The following is an 18,199-nucleotide window of genomic DNA, read 5'->3' on the forward strand; positions in this document are numbered from 1 at the left end:
AAAAAAAAAAAAAAAAAAAAGCAAAATAAATTTGTTAAGGTATTCTTCACAAAGTCTAACTCTTCTGAATCTCTTTTCAGTAAAAAATTTGACCATATTTTAAAAATTCCACTCATCATGAGTCAACATAAAAAAGTCAACAGACTAGTATATTTGCAATATATAAAAAATGTATTAGTATCATGAATATATAACACATTAATAAGAAAAAGCCAAAAGGAAAGAAAAGGAAAATGGGGAAAAGACTTGAAGGTCCGTATTTTTTAAAAAACCTGTATAGGCAAATACTTGAAATTATACCCAGCCTCATTAGAAATCAGGGGGACGATTTTTTTTTTCTTTTTTAAAGATTTTTACACTTACAGAAGAGGTAGAAAAACAGTACAGAAAGTTTCCATAAACCCTGTACCTGCTTCTCCTGTTTTAACCTTACATAACTATAGAATAATTTTCAAAACTAGGAAATCAACTTTGACATCATAACATGACTTGAAATACAAAATTAATTTGGGCTGCACCAGTTATTCCTCCAATGTCCATTTTCTCCTCCAGGATCAAATCTAGGATCCCACACTGCATTTAGCTTTTATGTCTCCTTTGTCTCCCTTCTATGACAGTTCTTTAGTCTTTGTCTTTTACAACTTTAACACTGAAACAGTCTAGGCATGCCGGATCATGGCTGTAATCCCAGCACTTTGGGAGGCCAAGGCAGGCGGATCACTTGAGGTCAGGAGTTTGAGACCAGCCTGGCCAACATGGTGAAACCCTGTCTCTACTAAAAATATAAAAATTAGCTGGGCGTGGTGGCAGGCACCTGCAATCCCAGCTACTCTGGAGGCTGAAGCTTGAGAATCGCTTGAACTCGGGAGGTAGAGGTTGCAGTGAGCAGAGATAGTGCCACTGCACCCCAGCCTGGGCAACAGAGTGAGACACTGAAAAAAAAAATATATATATATATATATATCTACATATATACACACACACACACACACACACTTTGAAACAATATCAGTCAGCTATTTTACAAATGTCCCTCTTTTGAAGACTACAGGTTATGTGCCTCTCACTGCATCAATATCAGGGGTATATAATGTTGAAGTGTATTATTACTATTATTATTTGAGGTGAGGTCTTGCTTGTCGCTGGAGTACAGTGGCATGATCTCGACTCACTGCAGCCTCCACCTCCTGGGTTCAAGCAATTCTCCCACCTCAGCCTCCCGAGTACCTGGGATTATAGGTGCCCACCACCATGCCCGGGTAATTTTTGCATTTTTAGTAGAGATGGGGTTTCACCATGTTGACCAGGCTGGTCTCGAACTCCTGACATCAGGTGATCCAGCTACCTTGGCCTCCCAAAGTGCTGGGATTATAGGTGTGAGCTACCTCGCCCAGCCGTTGAAGTGTATTATTAATGATGTTTACCTTAATCAGTTGATGTCTGCCAGGATTCTCCATTGTAAAATTACTACTCTTCCCTTTGTAATTAGTAAATATTTGGGGGCAGGGCAATCCTTTGGTAATGTACTGAATTGAATAGCGTCCCCCCTAAATTCATTCCCACCCAGAACCTGCCTTATTTATAAATAGGGCCTTTGTGGATGTAATCAAATTAAGATAAAGTTATACTGGATTAGAGTGGGCCTGAATCCAATGAGTAGTGTCCTTAGAAGAGGGAGTTTTATACACTGACTAGAGACATGCAGGGAGAATGCCATACAAAGACAAGAGATTGAAGTGATATATCTAGAAATCAGGGAACAGGAATTGCCAGCAACTCCAGAAGCTAGGAGAGGGGCATGGAACACATTCTCCCTGAGACTTCTAGCCTCCAGGACTATGAAAGAATAAATTTGTTTTAAGCCACCCAGTTTGAGTTCATTTGTAATGGCAACTCTAGGAACTAACACAAACATATATAAATATCCTGTTTTTGCTTAAATTTTAGCCCACCATCCATTGGTGGATCTTGCTGAATCTTTTTGGTTCACAGATGTCCAGGTTTTCCCACATAGAATTATTGAGCCCACCAAGAACACTGATAATGTAGTATTTCCTCAAAGAGTGCTTCATGGTTTCCAGGATTTTATTCCAAGCTGCTAAAAGCCACTGGGGTAGGCAGAATTCCAAGCTGGCCAAGATTGCCACTGGCACTGTACATGTCTTGTATCATCCTATCTTAAGCATAGGTGAAACGTGGATATGAGAAGCTATATCACTTATATCTCTTTTATGGCAAAGGGACTACTGCAGATATAATTAAGATCTCTAATCAGTTGGTTTAATCAAGAGGGAGATATTCTGGTTGGACCTGACTTAGATGTATTCTTAAAAGGGAGTCTATTTGCCAGGCTTGGTGGCGCATGCCTGTAATTCCAGCTACTCAGGAGGCTAAGGCAGGAGAATCGCTTGAACCTGGGAGGCAGAGATTGCAGTGAGCCGAGATCACGCCATTGCACTCCAGCCTGGGCAACAGGAGCAAAACTCCGTCTCAAAAAAAAAAAAAAAAAAAAAAAAGGGGAGTCTAGGGGGGGAGGCAAGAAGTCAGAGATGATTTCCTGTTGGCCTTGAAGACAGTCTTTGAGTTGTATAGCTGTACTCAAATAGATTTTGTCAATAATTATGAGAACATGGGAGACAGACTGGAGCCTCATATGGGATGCTGGCTTCAGCTGACACCTTGATTTTAGCCTTGTGAGTGCAAGAGAGAAGAACCCATTTGAGCCCTGTATGGACTTCAGACCTACAGAACTGTGATATAATATGTGGATGCTGCTTTAAACTGTTTTGTGGTAATTGGTTATACAGCAGTAGAAAACTAAGACAGCCAGCCATACTCCAAATTTGTATGGTGGCACACTCTTGATAAAAAGGTGTCAATGGAAAGTACAGAAAAGGGCCAAAACCCATGTTATTTTTTCAAATGGTCCTGAGTTTGACTGAAATACTCAGATTGCCTTTGTCTAGTTGTCGCCCATGAGTGCAAACCAATTTTGTATACGCTCACAGTCAACCACATCGGAACCTGTACCTGTGTAAGACATATCCCAATATCAAAGATGTTAAAATAAGAAATAGAAATGAATGTAACAATCAGTAATATATAAAAATTCATCAATTAGTTCCACACGTATTTCTACGAGGCTAGATGACACTGAGTGAGGTTGTACCTAATTTAAACTCTGAAGGTTCTGCCTCCTCTTTAGCATTACAGGAGTGATAAAACAAAAAGCATTATCTGTTTTTTCCTATATTAGCAGATAATACCCCTTAATTCACTCTGAAAGTTGCCATGAGATATATCAGTGAAATAACTGCAGAATGTGAAATATGATCTCTTACAGTTAAATGTGTTTAATATAAATGAGGCAGAGGAAAGGAGAATTAAAAATTAGTAAGTAAAATGTTAGCAAAGATTTAAAAAAATGTATAATTTATTATATATGTATGTATTCCTTAACAATATGTTGTATAATCCAACAAAGAAATATATATCAATGAAAGTGACAGCTATAAAACAATAAAACGTATAAATTCTAGAGACATGTTGAGTGAAAAAAAAAAATCCTTAGACTACATAGAGTATGATACAATTATTTTGAAGTTCAAAAAAAAAGAAAACTAAAAAATAAGTCACTTTAGGGATACATATGTATTTTAGGTCTTTCTACATGTGAATAAAACTATTAAAAAGCAAGCAGGGGGGTGGGCAAAGATAGGAAAAGAGCTCAAATAGATAAAATACAAGCACTTGTAATGTTATCATTTTTAAATTAGGTGATGAGTTATTATGCTTGATAATTTATTTGCATTCCACATTTACCCTTTTATTTTATAACATCAAATATTACATTAAATATAAGTCCAAAATATGTATAATGTTGATAAAATTTATTCTGCATGGCTGTTCCTAAACTATGCTTATTTTATCAAGCAGAGTTCTTGGTTTTAGGCCAATTCAGAGTTAGTTTTAATAACAACAAAAAAAATGATTTTATTAAAAGTTAATTCTCAGGTTCTCTAGGACAGCCAACAAACAAGAATTAGAGGTTACAAACCAGGCGCAGTGGCCTCATGCCCTGTAAAATCCCAGACTTTGGGAGGCAAGGCGGGCGGATCACCTGAGGGTCCAGAAGTTCGAGACCAGCCTGGCCAACATGGAGAACCCCATCTCTACTAAAATACAAAAATTAGCTGTGCATGGTGGGTGGCACTTGTAATCCCAGCCACTTGGGAGGCTGAGGGCAGGAGGAAATTGCTTTGAACCCAGGAGGTGGAGGTTGCAAGTGGACCTGAGATAGTGCTACTGCACTTCAGCCTGGGTAACAGAGACAAGACTGTCTCCAAAAAAAAAAAAAAAAAATAGAATTAGAGGTTATCATTAAACCACTTTTGCTGCTCCTCTGTGGAGATGAATGCAGTAGTGTTGTTAGTCACCATCTTCAAAGGAATCTGCTGCATGGTTCCCTGCTTCTTTGTATCACTAACTTTAAAGTTGAAGGCAGATGTTTCTTCCTTAGCTGCAAAGGAGGCTGATAAAACATTTACCTGGTACTTTCAAATTCTTTAGGAGGGAGGAATGCTCTGCCTTATTAGGTGAGGGATTCCCTAAACACAGGAGTTAGGATATTGGGCAGCCAAAAGAGAAATGACAGATGTCTGCTACAGCCCATTCTCTTGGTCATTCAATATCAACATACTTCTTCAGCTAATTCTTCTAAAACTATATTCAAGGGGAAAGGACTTGACAATGTTAACAGTCACAGACATTAACAGTCACAGACACTGTTAGTTGCTTTCTCAGTATTCTTTCTTCTTACTAATACTGATTTTATTTGGGACAGCTATGTACCCTGCTTTCTTTGCAGGTACCAGTGGCCATTTAACTGGTCAGGCAAGTAAGTCAAGGGGGAATCCATTTGGAATTTCTGGGAAAGCTTTGCTTTCCCTCATAAAAGGGGATATATATATAGCTGGCACAGGCCATTTCCATTTTTTCTTCCTTGCCTTCAACATGGGCATGACACTTGGCTCGTCAACAACTTCCTAGCAAACACAAGAAAACAGCATGAGGGAGGAAAGCCAATATGGTAAGGAGGCAGATCTGAGAGACAGAACTGCACCTTTTCCTGTATATAGTAAGAATCACTGATTATACATTATTCCTTTCAGTTGAATGCACACATACTCTCAGCTACGCCATTCTAGAAAATAATATCTCATTAGTTAAGACTCCATTTATTGAATTCATAATACTGTCTAATATATGAGCTGTGGTGTTTCTTTTGCACTAATAAAAATAGATTTTGCTAATCAAGAACCACTTGAACTCCCAGCAGTATTTGGCATTTAGGCATCTCAAGTTAGTTAGTGATTAAAAATGAGCTTAAGACTGTCTGGGTTTGAATCTTGGTTCCAGTTTGGACAAATAACCACCTCCTGGGGGCCGGGTGCTGTGGCTCAAGCCTATAATCCCAGCACTTTGGGAGGCCGAGACGGGCGGATCACGAGGTCAGGAGATCGAGACCATCCTGGCTAACACGGCGAAACCCCGTCTCTACTGAAAATCCAAAAAAAAAAAAAAAAAAATAACCACCTCCTTGTGCCTGAGTATCTGCAAAATGAGGTACAGTTAAAATGGAGATTATATAATACAGTACCTGACAGATAGTAAAGCACTCAATAGATGGTAGCCATTATTGGCAATACCATACATACTTTGCTTTTGTGGCAACAAAGTTTTCTATTTCTCTCCTACCCATTTATTATCTCTATTGAATTCTCAAGTTTAAAGTCCCTCTTGTGTATCCTATACAAACTTATATAATGGATTTATCACACTGCATTATAATTATATATATATATACTTATCTCCTGTACCAGACTTTTTCATTTTTAAAATCATAAGTATTAATGAAGTGGTTGGCACATAGACTATTTTCTTTTTAATCTTTTAGAGTGCTAACTATTAAACAATGGGGCCTAGACTAGACATTTTTAAATTAGTGTCTTCAGGAATTGTTTGGGATGATTAGAATATAAATTCTTGAACTCCATCACCAAATTTCTATTTCAGTGGGTCAGGGAACCACAGTTTGAAGAACACTAAAATAGACCTTCAATGTTTGAATCAAATTATGCATAAGGTATTAATATAAGAATTATATATAAGATACTGATATAATACTACACTAATATAATGTACTATTTGTAGAGTTATACACTGCTGAATATACTGTGCTAATTACAAAGTATTTATGACTCTTGTGAGGACCACTTGACAAGGTTGCTATATATATACGTAAAAAAACACTGCACTTCCTAATTTGACTTATTACTGAGTAAAATTAGCTAATCTTCTCAAAATGCAGTTTTTGTTAGAAAATATAATTTTGAACTAAGATTTCTGCAAACCAGGCAAGTTCTTCATCCACTGAAGGAGAAACTTTAAAATACACTTAAAATGAAGAGCATTCCTCCCCCACTCAATTTTCTAACTACACATTATCTTCATAGCATTAACACCAGCCAGAATTTATATTATGTAGGGCACTAAAAGCTTCTTAGACTTGTACCTCAGGCTTTTAATTTCGCAGGGGGAAAAGTTAATATATAGATTTATCCTGACACTTGAGATATAAAGAACTTTATAAACAGCTCTAAAGGAACATAAAGCAGATAAAGGGACACCATATTATACTTTAATTTGATTACTTCATCATTTTCACTGAAATCTGGCCATGGTAAGTTTGGCCATGGCTGCTAAATGGTATAGAGTACCTGCCTCTTGAATTGATTTATGGGTCACTTAAGGTATACTTCAAGGCAATGGCTGGGCTAATAGTTTCCTTACTTTTGGGAAATGAAATAAAAAATGCTCACACTTGGAGGTGTTTTTTTGTCAAATTCTATGTAGGATATCGAACAGAAATTTGAAAAATTCTTAAATGACATATACCTATTCATTAACACCCACTGCTCTAGATGACATCCATTAGTTATTACTGCCATCAGATGCTTTTAGGACATCTTTGAAAGATTTTGTTGTTTTAACTAGTTCTTTGTAGCATTACAAAAGAAATATTATATCACATAAAGCACTAACAACTCTTTTTAATACTGTGTCTCTCCCATGCAGTATGGTGCTTACTGTTACTGGAAACTATTGACAGGTTTAGCATTATTTCAACTAATTCTGGGCAAATCTAAATAGAATAGTATAACATGAAGAATTTATAAATTTGAAATGTGAGTAAACTGAGATGGGAATGAGTTGATGAGTGAACCCACCTGACCACTGGGCATTTGAATCTCAATGTTGCCTACATAGCATTATGAGTGTAATAATTTTCATTAGGTAACAAAACTGCTTCCTCACCTTTTTATATAGCTTAAAAAAAAAAATAAAAAAGACAAAAAAAAAAACCAAAACTGCTTCTATGTAAAAAAAAAAAGAAAGCCAACTAACTATTAGTGCTAGGAATGAAAAGACATCCAATCCAAGTAAGTGATGGTTCTTAATTATAAAATGGAAAAAATTAAAATAGAATATAAAACTAGTAGGATAACATTGAAAAACTGACTACTTATATTTGGTTTTTTGATTTTGTGTGTGTGTGTTTTTGGCTGATTATATTTAATAAAAGCTACTTTTAGTATTTGAACTAAGTGCACATGTGTGCATGCGCATACACAGGACAAGCTCCTCAGCTTTGAATAATATGAACTTTGAACAATATGACAACTATAGTATCACTGGGGAAAAAAATAGCTGACTTATTTCCAAGTATGTTTCCTGGGACTAGCAGTAGGTTCTCTCAAAAGTAAAGGCACCAGGCTATAAAGTGCCAATTCTTAGCACCAGAGAGACGTAAAACTTCACAGGTGAATGACATTACAAATCAGAGAATCTGCTGATCTAGTTCTGTGGAATTGTATTATTTTGTCAAATGGAAAAAAAAAATCAGGGTTTATGCCAAATAGATTTAAAAAGTTAAATCTTTCCTAAAATTTCCTAGAAGTGTATTTTACAATGCTATATAAAATAAAATTGCTGGCTTATAAAAAATGCTCAAAGTTTCAGAGATGTGAAAAATAACAATGAACTGAAAACACAGTTTATATAAATCAAGGTCCCAGAAATGAAAATTAAAAGTAGTCTCTTTGAGAAAGGAATGGTAAAATTCAGCATGTATTCACATTAACACATCTGAGAACCGGGGACAGCCAATATTGACTGGAATTCTAAATTGCCACCTGATACCTTTAATTAAGATTAAATCAAATCTGAGGCAAGACACTTAATGGACAGTACTTGAATGGGAAGATAGTAACTTCCTTCCTTGATAGACGATCTCCAGCCATCATTCAGAGTTCAGTTATTTGATGGCTTGGGAAGCAGTGTCCATTGAGTTTTCCTTTCTGGTTTGAAGAGACTCAGTGCTAATGGACAATAATTCTCGAAGTTCCTTATTTTCAAGCTGGAAAAAAAAAAGGCATGTTTATTTCTGGTATATTTACTGTCAAGCTGCATTATAACAACACATTATTTTAGCCAGGAGCAGAAAACATTATTTTAATTTAAAAAATTTTAAGGAAACAAAAAATCCACTAGTTGAGAATTTCCTTAAATACTACTTATTTATTCATTTAACAAACATTTACATGTAGGATATAGGCAATGATACTCTTTTGTAGTAGTAATTTACTGAGTAATTTCTATATACCAAGTGTTACAATTACAAAGGAGAAACAAAAAACAGGGTACCTCTCCATTTGAGGAATTTAGTATGTTTTATTCTTCATGGTTCCCACAGTTTTACTCTTATTTCTTTTATTTTAAAAATTCCTAATAATCGTTTCACTCTGATTAATCTCCTCTCCTGGATATCTTATAGTTCTAGAGAAATGGAAGGAAAGGGGGAAAGGTACTACTTGGGTGCCCTGTATATGCTATCTCACAATAATCTGTAGGGTAGATATCATTGCCTACATCCATATATTTCATGAGGATACTCCGGCTCACAAAATTCCTAAAAGTTGTCCAAATTCAGACAAGTTGGATGTGGTATTACTGGGGTCTGAATCTAGTAGTCATGTTTTTTCTACTTGAAGTATTAAGGTAGAATTTGTCCCACATTTCCTTAGGGCTGTTTCCATAAGTGAGGTAAATCGAGGATAAATAGAAGTTCATGCTGTCATTTCACTAGCTCCTAATTCCTACTTGGGACCTGTCACTACCTTTGATTTCTAGAGAGAGTAGCTTCCGCTCTTCATCCTTATTCTCTGCAGAAAATTCTGGTAAACCAAAGCATTTTTAGCTTCACCAAGATGTGCGGAAGTCCCAGCTAGAGTAACTAAGAGATTAGAGCCTGTGGTCGATGAATCTTCAACCACATGAAGTGCTTCCTTCAGTATTTGTATCTGTCTCCCAGCATTTACGTACTATTTAATATCATATGATACTAGGATTATCCCTTCCACTAGACTCTGGGCAGGTACCTGTTTTTTTCTCTCTGGTATTTCTCAAAGGCCCCAGGACAGCACCTTGTAATAAGCAGCACACAAACCATTTACTGAAATGCTTTGCTTTTTTTTTAATTTTTGAGACAGGATCTCATTCTGTCGCTCAGGTTGGAGTGCAGTGGCATGCATGATCATGGCTCACTGCAGTCTTGACTTCCTGGGTTCAGGTGATCCTCCCACCTCAGCCCCTGAGTACCTGGGATTATAGGTGCACACCACCACACCCGGCTAATTTTCTGTATGTTTTTTGTAAAGACAGGGTCCCCGCCATATCGCCCAGGCTGCTCTTGAACTCTTGGGCTCAAGCAATTCACTCACCTCAGCCTCCCAAAGTTGAAATCCTTAACAATTTTATGAGCACACTAATGCCCCAAACCTTTTTTTTGTAACATATTCCTATTTTAATCAAAATATGACATGAACATAGCTTTTAAGAAATCAAGACTACAAGGCTTATACAAGCAGTTCTTTGGCTTTGTAACCCAAATGCAACCACTTTTAATACTTTTATCTATTTCTTTTGGTATTTAATTCTGTAATTCTAAATAATATGCTTATACTGCTATTTCCTGATCATCAATTTTAGGCATTATCTACTTCTCTTATTATGGCAGATGAAGGATTTTATCTCACATATAACTTCTCCCCTCCACTCCCTCTACCTTCCCATTATAATATCTCAAGTTATTGCCAATACATAGTTGGTATTTCCACTGATTGCTGTTTACTATATTTCCTTTCTTCAAAAGAATATAAAAGAGTATGAAGGAGGAGTTTTAATTTTAAATCATGAGCACACAGAAAACATTAATATATTACAGTGATGGGATAGTGATGGCATATCTTCCAGACTCCGAAAACTCTGAAATACTGTGAACCTAAAATAGTTACAATCTTACCTCTAATTGGGCTAATTTTTCCTGAATCTTACAAAACTGGTCATCATCCACCTGAACTGCTTTCCTCATCACTTCTCCCATTTCGCAGATTCTGTCAATCTGACTCTCAATTTCCTGTGAAGATATTAAGGAAACAAAGGTGGAAAAGTCACCTGTTCTCTATATATAAAGAACATAAAAGTGTGTGCATTACGATTTTTAAAAGTTCATTTAATCTATGATACAGAAATTACAATGGAGTTTCACTATAATTTTAGTCCTTAGACATAAAGCCATAGTAAAGTGACCTTGTGGTATTCACAGATAATTTTTTTTTTTTTCTTCAAAAAATCAATTGTGCAAGACAGTGTGGCGATTCCTCAAGGATCCACAACTAGAAATACCATTTCACCCAGCCATCCCACTACTGGATATATACCCAAAGGATTATAAATCATGCTACTATAAAGACACATGCACACGTATGTTTATTGCGGCACTATTCACAATAGCAAAGACTTGGAACCAACCCAAATATCCATCAATGATAGACTAGATTAAGAAAATGTGGCACATATACACCATGGAATACTATGCAGCCATAAAAAAGGATGAGTTTGCGTCCTTTGTAGGGACATGGATAAAGCTGGAAACCATCATTCTGAGAAAACTATCACAAGGACAGAAAACCAAACACCACATGTTCTCACTCAAAGGTGGGAATTGAACAATGAGAACACTTGGACACAGGGTGGGGAACATCACACACCAGGGCCTGTCGTAGGGTGGGGAGAGTGGGGAGGGATAGCATTAGGAGGAATATCTAATGTAAATGACGAGTTAATGGGTGCAGCACACCATCATGGCACATGTATACATATGTAACAAACCTGCACGTTTTGCACATGTACCGTAAAACTTAAATAAAAAAAAGAAGGCCTCCTTTAGGGGATCCTCATTCCAGTTGTATATGTTCTATTGATACCATTACTAAGGAATACAGTTTTTAAACAAATATATAATGTTTCTTGTATTTAAAACCAAGAAATGAAGAGTAGAATGCATTTTGTTTTCACTCTTTGCCCAGACATCAAGTTGATAATCCTATGGTTATCAGTGATATGCATCAGCTCATAAGTAACCCTTCAGTATGTGAACATGGGGAATTTTTAAATACTGGGCTCTTCGATATGGATTTGTGTTACAGTCATGTTATCATCTCACGCCTTCCAAGATTTCGAAGGATCTGATGGCTGTAATTGCAGAGAATAAATGAGTAATCTTTAGTCTATTTCAGAAATAGAAGGCCAGATGATTCCCTTTCCATAAAGGATTAAGTTTTCATCCAATGCCAACTCTGATAAGGCCTTAGTCATTTCTGTGGGTGAAACCTGATCCGATGCAAGTAATGTTATTTTCATTTCTGAAAATTATCTATGTCCAGTGCATCAATCACCCAATAGGTCCACACTCCAATAAAAATATTTGAAACGGAAAAAAAAAAATCAGTTGTAGTTTAACTACCCATTGGATGTTGGATACTATCTCTAAGTGGCTATTTAACTTAAATTTGACTACTTTCACTGGCAGGAAGCTTACTACATTCCAAGGTGCCTTATTCTATCTTTGGACATATCACTTAGAAAGTTTATCTCTCTGAGTAAACTGTCTCTTTCTTTCAAGGTTCAGGTTTTTTCCTCCATATGAGAACAAATAAAATCTATTTTTCTCTTCCAGTTGAAAGCCATTCAAATATTTAAAATATCTGTTTCCTAAAACTTTTAAGTGAGTAAAATGCATTCAATGGAATTTAAGATGAAGCTTATATTTCACTACATCTCACAGAAGTAGTAGGCTCCAACCTATACATCTAGAATTAAATGATACAGTACACACGAATGTACAATGACAACCATGAAGCACCTACAAACATAAGAACAGTTACCGAGTCTCCCAAATTAGATAATAAGCAATCAAAGCATAGAAACTATGCCGTTTGTTTTTTTTTAAAAACCACACTTCTATCCCCTAACATAGTATGATGCTATGTGGTTCAGTTTATAAAAGGTTTATTGACTGCTTGCTATATGTCAGGTACTATGTTAGGAATAAAATGTGAATTCATGTGCCTCACAACCAAGGAGCTTAAGTGAAATGTATAATAACCAACCAAGTATTTACTGGGCACCTTCAACACTAACTGACATTACGTTTGGTGTGAGGGCTAAGAATTAATGAACATTTTCAAAAGAGATCTTGGTGAGGGAGGGGGAATGTTAGTCCCACTCAAATAAAAGGACCTGAGCAACCACTATCCTTCTTTCTATTCCTATCTTTACAAAGCCATGGCAAAATAAACAACAAATGTGATAAACATGAAAGGAAAACAAGCTTACTTTTCTTCAAAGACAAGCACACATAGCCGGGCACAATGGCTCATGCCTATAATCCCAGCACTTTGGACGGCTAACGTGGGTTGATGGCTTGAGCCCAGGAGTTTCAGACCAGCCTGGGCAACATGGCGAAACCTCATCTCTACAAAAAAAAAAATAATAATAATAATAAAAAAAAACCCCACAAAAATTAATAGGGCATGGTGGTGTGCACCTGTAGTCCCAGCTGCTCAGGAGGCAGAGGTGAGAGGATGGCTTCAGCCCAGAAGGCAGAGGTTGCAGTGAGCTAAGATTGTGCCATTACACCCCAGCCTGGTCGACAGAGCCAGACCCTATCTCAAAAAGCAAAAAAACAAGCACACAATCTAAAACAATCTCAAGATTTCAATTTGGTTCATTTCAAATTTATTCAAAGTTTCTTACTGCCGAGTGAGACTGGTGAGCTTTCAGGACTGGTTCAGCATCCACAGCTTTTTTAGCAACCATTAACTGTAACATCTGTTTCCGGTACTTGCTCATGATGAGTTCCAAAGCATCCTGGTGTTCCTCCAAGGAAATCCACAGCTCTGTCAAAAAATAAAATAACTTGGCAGTGATGTTTGAGAGACAGTTCCCAAATCCAAAGTCTTAACAGTTGGAATTTTGTAATACTATAGAGATAATATGAATCCAAGGTTGTAAATCAATGTTTCAGTCCACAAAACTGAGCCGTTAAAGTCTATGTTAAAGGTAACTTTCTAGGCAGAGAAGCAAAGTCTTGCAGTAACAACAATGGATATGTCATCAGAAGACATGGATTTGAGTTCAGTTCTGTAACTTGCTTGGTTAATATTCATAAGTAAATCATTTAGCTTCTCTGAGCCTATTTCTTAACAGCATTGTGATAGATAAAAATGAAGATATGAGCATACAGTAGAATGATATATGTGAAACCCCTCTGGTAAACAACTATTAATACTACAGTCATTAATAATGTACTAATCAAGCCTAAGAATATATACCCTTAGAATAAAATTCTGCTGCTTCACCTTGCACAAACAAGAACATAAACAAAACCTTAAATCTTACCTTCAGTGTTTATATTAATACTTAAACATTAAATTTTAAGTCCATGAGGATATGAACTCTTTTGTTACACATCTGGGGATGCTTAAAAATAAACCATGCAATAATTCTAACTCTACATAGCCCCTCTTTGGTAAGCTGCTACAAAATCAGTCAGATGACCTTGAAATAGGTAATCTAACAAACTTTACTGTTACTGAGCCAGCACAGGAGGACTCTCCTACTAAAAGTACTGACCTGGAAATATATGCACACCCTTGTGAATGTTTAGGGCAATTTTGCAATAACTTTAAACTATTACCAGATATGAAAAGGCCTGACTAACCTCTGTTTTCCTGTTGCAAGTCTCTAATCTGTGTGTTCTCTTGAGACAGCAGAATGTGAGGTTTGTATTTGGACATGTCCTTCATATCGGATGCATCCTCTTGATACTGGACAAATAGAGACAGTCTAAGCATGCCTTAAAGAGAACAGCGGCAGATGCAACTCAAGAGGCAGAAGTCAGGGCTCTAGGGCAGGATTCTCAGCTCCGACCCAGGAAAAAGGTCTCACCGCCGCCCTCTGAGACTGGGAATAAATTTCAGGCCGAGTTCCCACTTTACCTCGCTCTCCACCCTTCAGTGCCCAGAATCCGAGAGCACTGGACTCCTACCCTCTGCCTGACCTGCTCCGGAAGCGCTGTCCCCGCCTCCCGCATAGCGGCTACCCGCCGGTGCAGCGCTGCCGATTGATCCACCAGCGACTCGGCGGCCGCATCGTGCTCCCGCAGCCTCTCCAGGAGTGTCTTGGCGTCTGTCAAGATCTTCTCGATGGTGCAGCTCATAGCAGCAGCACAACCCCAGCCCCTGCCGGGCTAAACTACGCGACTCGCTCAGATCTTCTGGGAGTCTGTCTCAGCATTACTGGCGTCACTTCCGGGCACGTTTAAAAGGTGTCTTGGCAGACGCAAGGGGCGCCTGCGCAGTGGCAGCCTATTTTGCGGGTTCACCCGCTTTTACCTGTGGCTTGCTTGCAGTCCTGCCTTACGCAGAGCCCCAGATCTGCGGTTGCCACGCTCTTGGTTTCCATTTGCCACAGCCTGGTGGTCAGGCCATGATGAGCTGGGCAGAAGGAAGGTCTCTTTTCCCCACTGGTTTTCATTGATGTGGATTGTTATTCAGTCACAGTTATTTTCTTTTTATTTTCATTTAATTTTTATTTTTTTTTTTTTCGTTTATGAGACGGAATCTTGCTCTTGTCGCCCAGGCTGCAGTGCAGTGGCGCGATCTTGGCTCACTGCAACCTATGGCTCCCGGGTTCAAGCGATTCTCCTGCCTCAGCCTCCCGAGTAGCTGGGATTACAGGCATGCGCCACCACGCCGGCTGATTTTTCTATTTTTAGTAGAAACGGGGTTTCACATGTTGACCAGGCTGGTTTTGAACTCCTGACCTCAAGCGATCTGCCCGCCTCGGCCTCCCAAAGTGTTGGGATTACAGGTGTGAACCACTGCGCCTGGCCTACTTGCATTTAGTTTTTTAAAAATTGTGGCAAAATGCACATAAAATTTAATATCTCAGCCATTTGTAAGTGTACAGTTTAGTAGTATATTCATATGGTTATACAGCCACCATCAGCGTCCATTTCTAGAACTCCTTCGTCTTGCAGTACTGAAGTTCTGCACTCATTAAACAATAACTCCTCATTCTTCCTTATCTCCAGCCCCTGGCAACCACCATTCTACTTTCTGTCTCTACAAATCTGACTATTCTGGGTACCTGACATGAGTGAAATCATACAGCATTTATATTTATATAACTGCCTTGTTTCACTTAGCGTAATGTCCACGAGTTTCATCCATACCGTAGCATATGTTAGAATTTCCTTCCTTTTTAAGGCTGAATAATATGTATATGCCACGTTTTGTTTATCCATTCATCCGCTGGACAGTTGGGTTGCTTCCGCCTTTTGCTATTGTAAATAATGCTGCTATTACAACTGGCTCATGTCTGGCTGCTTGTTGCCTAGAGGCCAAAAACATGAGAAGTGACGGGTGGTGAAAGGAAAGCAGTTTTACTAATCAAACACTCGCAGATGGGGAATGGCTACGCTCATGCCTTCAAAACAGCATTCCACCTTTTTTTTTTTTTTTTTTTTTTTTTGTCAAGGTATCCCAGAGACAGTATCAGTGTCCAAACTTTAATTTTGTCCCGTATCAATGCCAGGGTGGTGTGCTACCTGCCCTGAGTCCATCATGTCACTCCTGCGGCCAACCGACTTAGAGTCAAAAGAGTTACAGCCAATTAAACGTTCTAGGCCAGATGGGGAAGGAGGTGGGCAGGCACTCATTAACCTTAAAACTCCTCTTAAGCAATGTTAAGAGCCAAAATCCAAAAGCCAAAAGGCAAGGTTACAAACTTGACTTATCTATAAATTCTATGCATTGAGCTGCTGTAATCTTGGCTTGCTGCAATTAGCTATATGAAATGCAAGCATTTTGTTTAGCTGTTTTGGCATCTGTGTGTCATCCTTGATTTGTAGGGTCTGAACTGATTTTAGCCCTCAATACTGTCCCTTACAACATTATGTTATAGTCTCTAGGCCTGACGGGATTGAAGAGTTTTAACTATTGTAGATAAAACAAAACAGAAAGAATTAACAACATTTCAAACACAAAGTCATAAACCCTGCCTAGTTTTGAGAATAACAGGAAAGGAAGTTCACAGGGAGCTAAATACTTAAATTATTTACTATCAAGGCACAGAATACATTAGATTAGTTCAGATAGAGGCAAAATTGTTAAGTGAATCTCAATATTTTTGAACACAAGACTGCCCCTGTGTCTCATGAAAGCAGTTTACTTTGTCGCCTTTGCCTGAGTCTAAAGATGAGGCTTTGGTTAACTGCAATTTAGTGTCAGATACTGGCAGGAGTTGGTGCCTTCTTTGGATGAGATATGTGTAAAGCCCTGTAACTTGAAAGCACAAAGATTAGTTAATATCACCTGATAAGGACCTTTTCAAGGAGCTGGAAGTGTGATACTGGAGTCTATGACCTGACTGGAAGCTGTAAAAAGATTTTACAACCTTGCAGTGATTAATTTTTATAGCTTTGATAAACCCCAGCAATAAGTCAGAGACTTAATTTATGATTTTGATTTTGAGGACGTCTGTCAAAGATTTCAAAAGTCTCAAAACATTTGATCAAAACAAGATAATATTCATTGTAAAATAATGTATTTATTTTATAAATAAATTTGGTTAAATGGTTACTCATTTAACCAAACTGATAATTAAAGACTTTAAAGGTAATTCAGAAGGGTACCCGGACGTAAAACCCAAACCCTTTTAAATCTGTTTTCTAGGCAATTAAAACCCGTTAAAGAGAGCATGGGAATTATCTTGATAAAACATAAAAATCTTGTTTCTTAAGCAAGTTACTACACAGTCAAAAAACCCCTTCTGCTGTGTGACTGCTTCTCCTTATGGGAAGACCATGTAGATAACCTGAAAGTCAGACTTGAAAAAAGTGCTTGAATTTAATCAGACACAAGAAGAGCGTATTCACGATTATGAGTACAGCAAGGGAATACATCACTCTGAGCAATTGTGTGAGAAGTTTCCTGATTACAATGAAAATCACACTTATCAAGAAAAGCCAAGAGTACAGAATCAAGTTATATTGGAGGAAAACAATGCTTTTATAGAATTCTAAGATAAAACATTTCAGCATCAGGCCCCAAAAGTTAGAATCAGAGGAAAAAAATTAGAGGAGGTGATGGAAAAAGTTGAAGGACAGAGTCCTTTTCAAAGGGAGGAAAAAGCTGAAAACAGCCAGGCACAACAAAAGTTGAACGTCTAAGATATGAATTTGAGAAGTTTTGAAAAGAAATAGGTGATAGAATTAAAAGCAAAATTTCCTTTAATTTCATTAAGAGTAAACCAATACCTTAGGAAAACCTTATTTAAACCTAGGGAATCGTTCATTATTTTTATTTTTATTTTACTTTAAGTTCTGGGATACATGTGCAGAACATGTAGGTTTGTTACATAGGTATACATGTGCCATGGTGGTTTGCTGCACCTATGAACCCATCATCTAGGTTTTAAGGCCCACATGCATTAGGTATTTGTCCTAATGCTGTCCCTCCCCCTGCCCCCACCTGCCGACAGGCCCCAGTGTGAGATGCTCCCCTCCCTGTGTCCATGCATTCTTATTGTTCAACTCCCACTTATGAATGAGAACATTTGGTGTTTGGTTTTCTGTTCCTGTGTTAGTTTGCTGAGGATGATGGTTTCAAGCTTCATCCATGTCCCTGCAAAGGACATGAACTCATTCTTTTTTTTTTTTTTTTTTTTTTTT

General features: G+C 37.7%; 1 protein-coding gene across 2 annotated transcripts; it reads right to left on the minus strand.

Annotated features, from left to right (window-relative positions):
* Positions 1 to 6,892: 6,892 nt before the first annotated feature.
* Positions 6,893 to 14,771, minus strand: SIKE1 (suppressor of IKBKE 1). 2 transcript variants are annotated; one of them, XM_017869788.1, is made up of 5 exons: positions 14,525 to 14,771; positions 14,186 to 14,291; positions 13,219 to 13,361; positions 10,424 to 10,537; positions 6,893 to 8,479 (listed from the first exon to the last, which is right to left on the minus strand). In XM_017869788.1, exons 1-5 carry the CDS (start codon positions 14,681 to 14,683, stop codon positions 8,378 to 8,380), a joined length of 624 nt encoding a protein of 207 aa, XP_017725277.1. In that variant the 5' UTR covers positions 14,684 to 14,771; the 3' UTR covers positions 6,893 to 8,377. The 2 variants fall into 2 exon arrangements, with proteins under 2 accessions (XP_017725277.1, XP_017725276.1); XM_017869787.1 differs by having other exon boundaries at positions 7,603 to 8,479; positions 14,513 to 14,771.
* Between the last annotated feature and the right edge of the window lie 3,428 nt (positions 14,772 to 18,199).

Source organism: Rhinopithecus bieti, unplaced genomic scaffold (assembly GCF_001698545.2).
Source record: "Rhinopithecus bieti isolate Rb0 unplaced genomic scaffold, ASM169854v2 scaffold_3040, whole genome shotgun sequence".
NCBI lineage: Eukaryota > Metazoa > Chordata > Mammalia > Primates > Cercopithecidae > Rhinopithecus > Rhinopithecus bieti.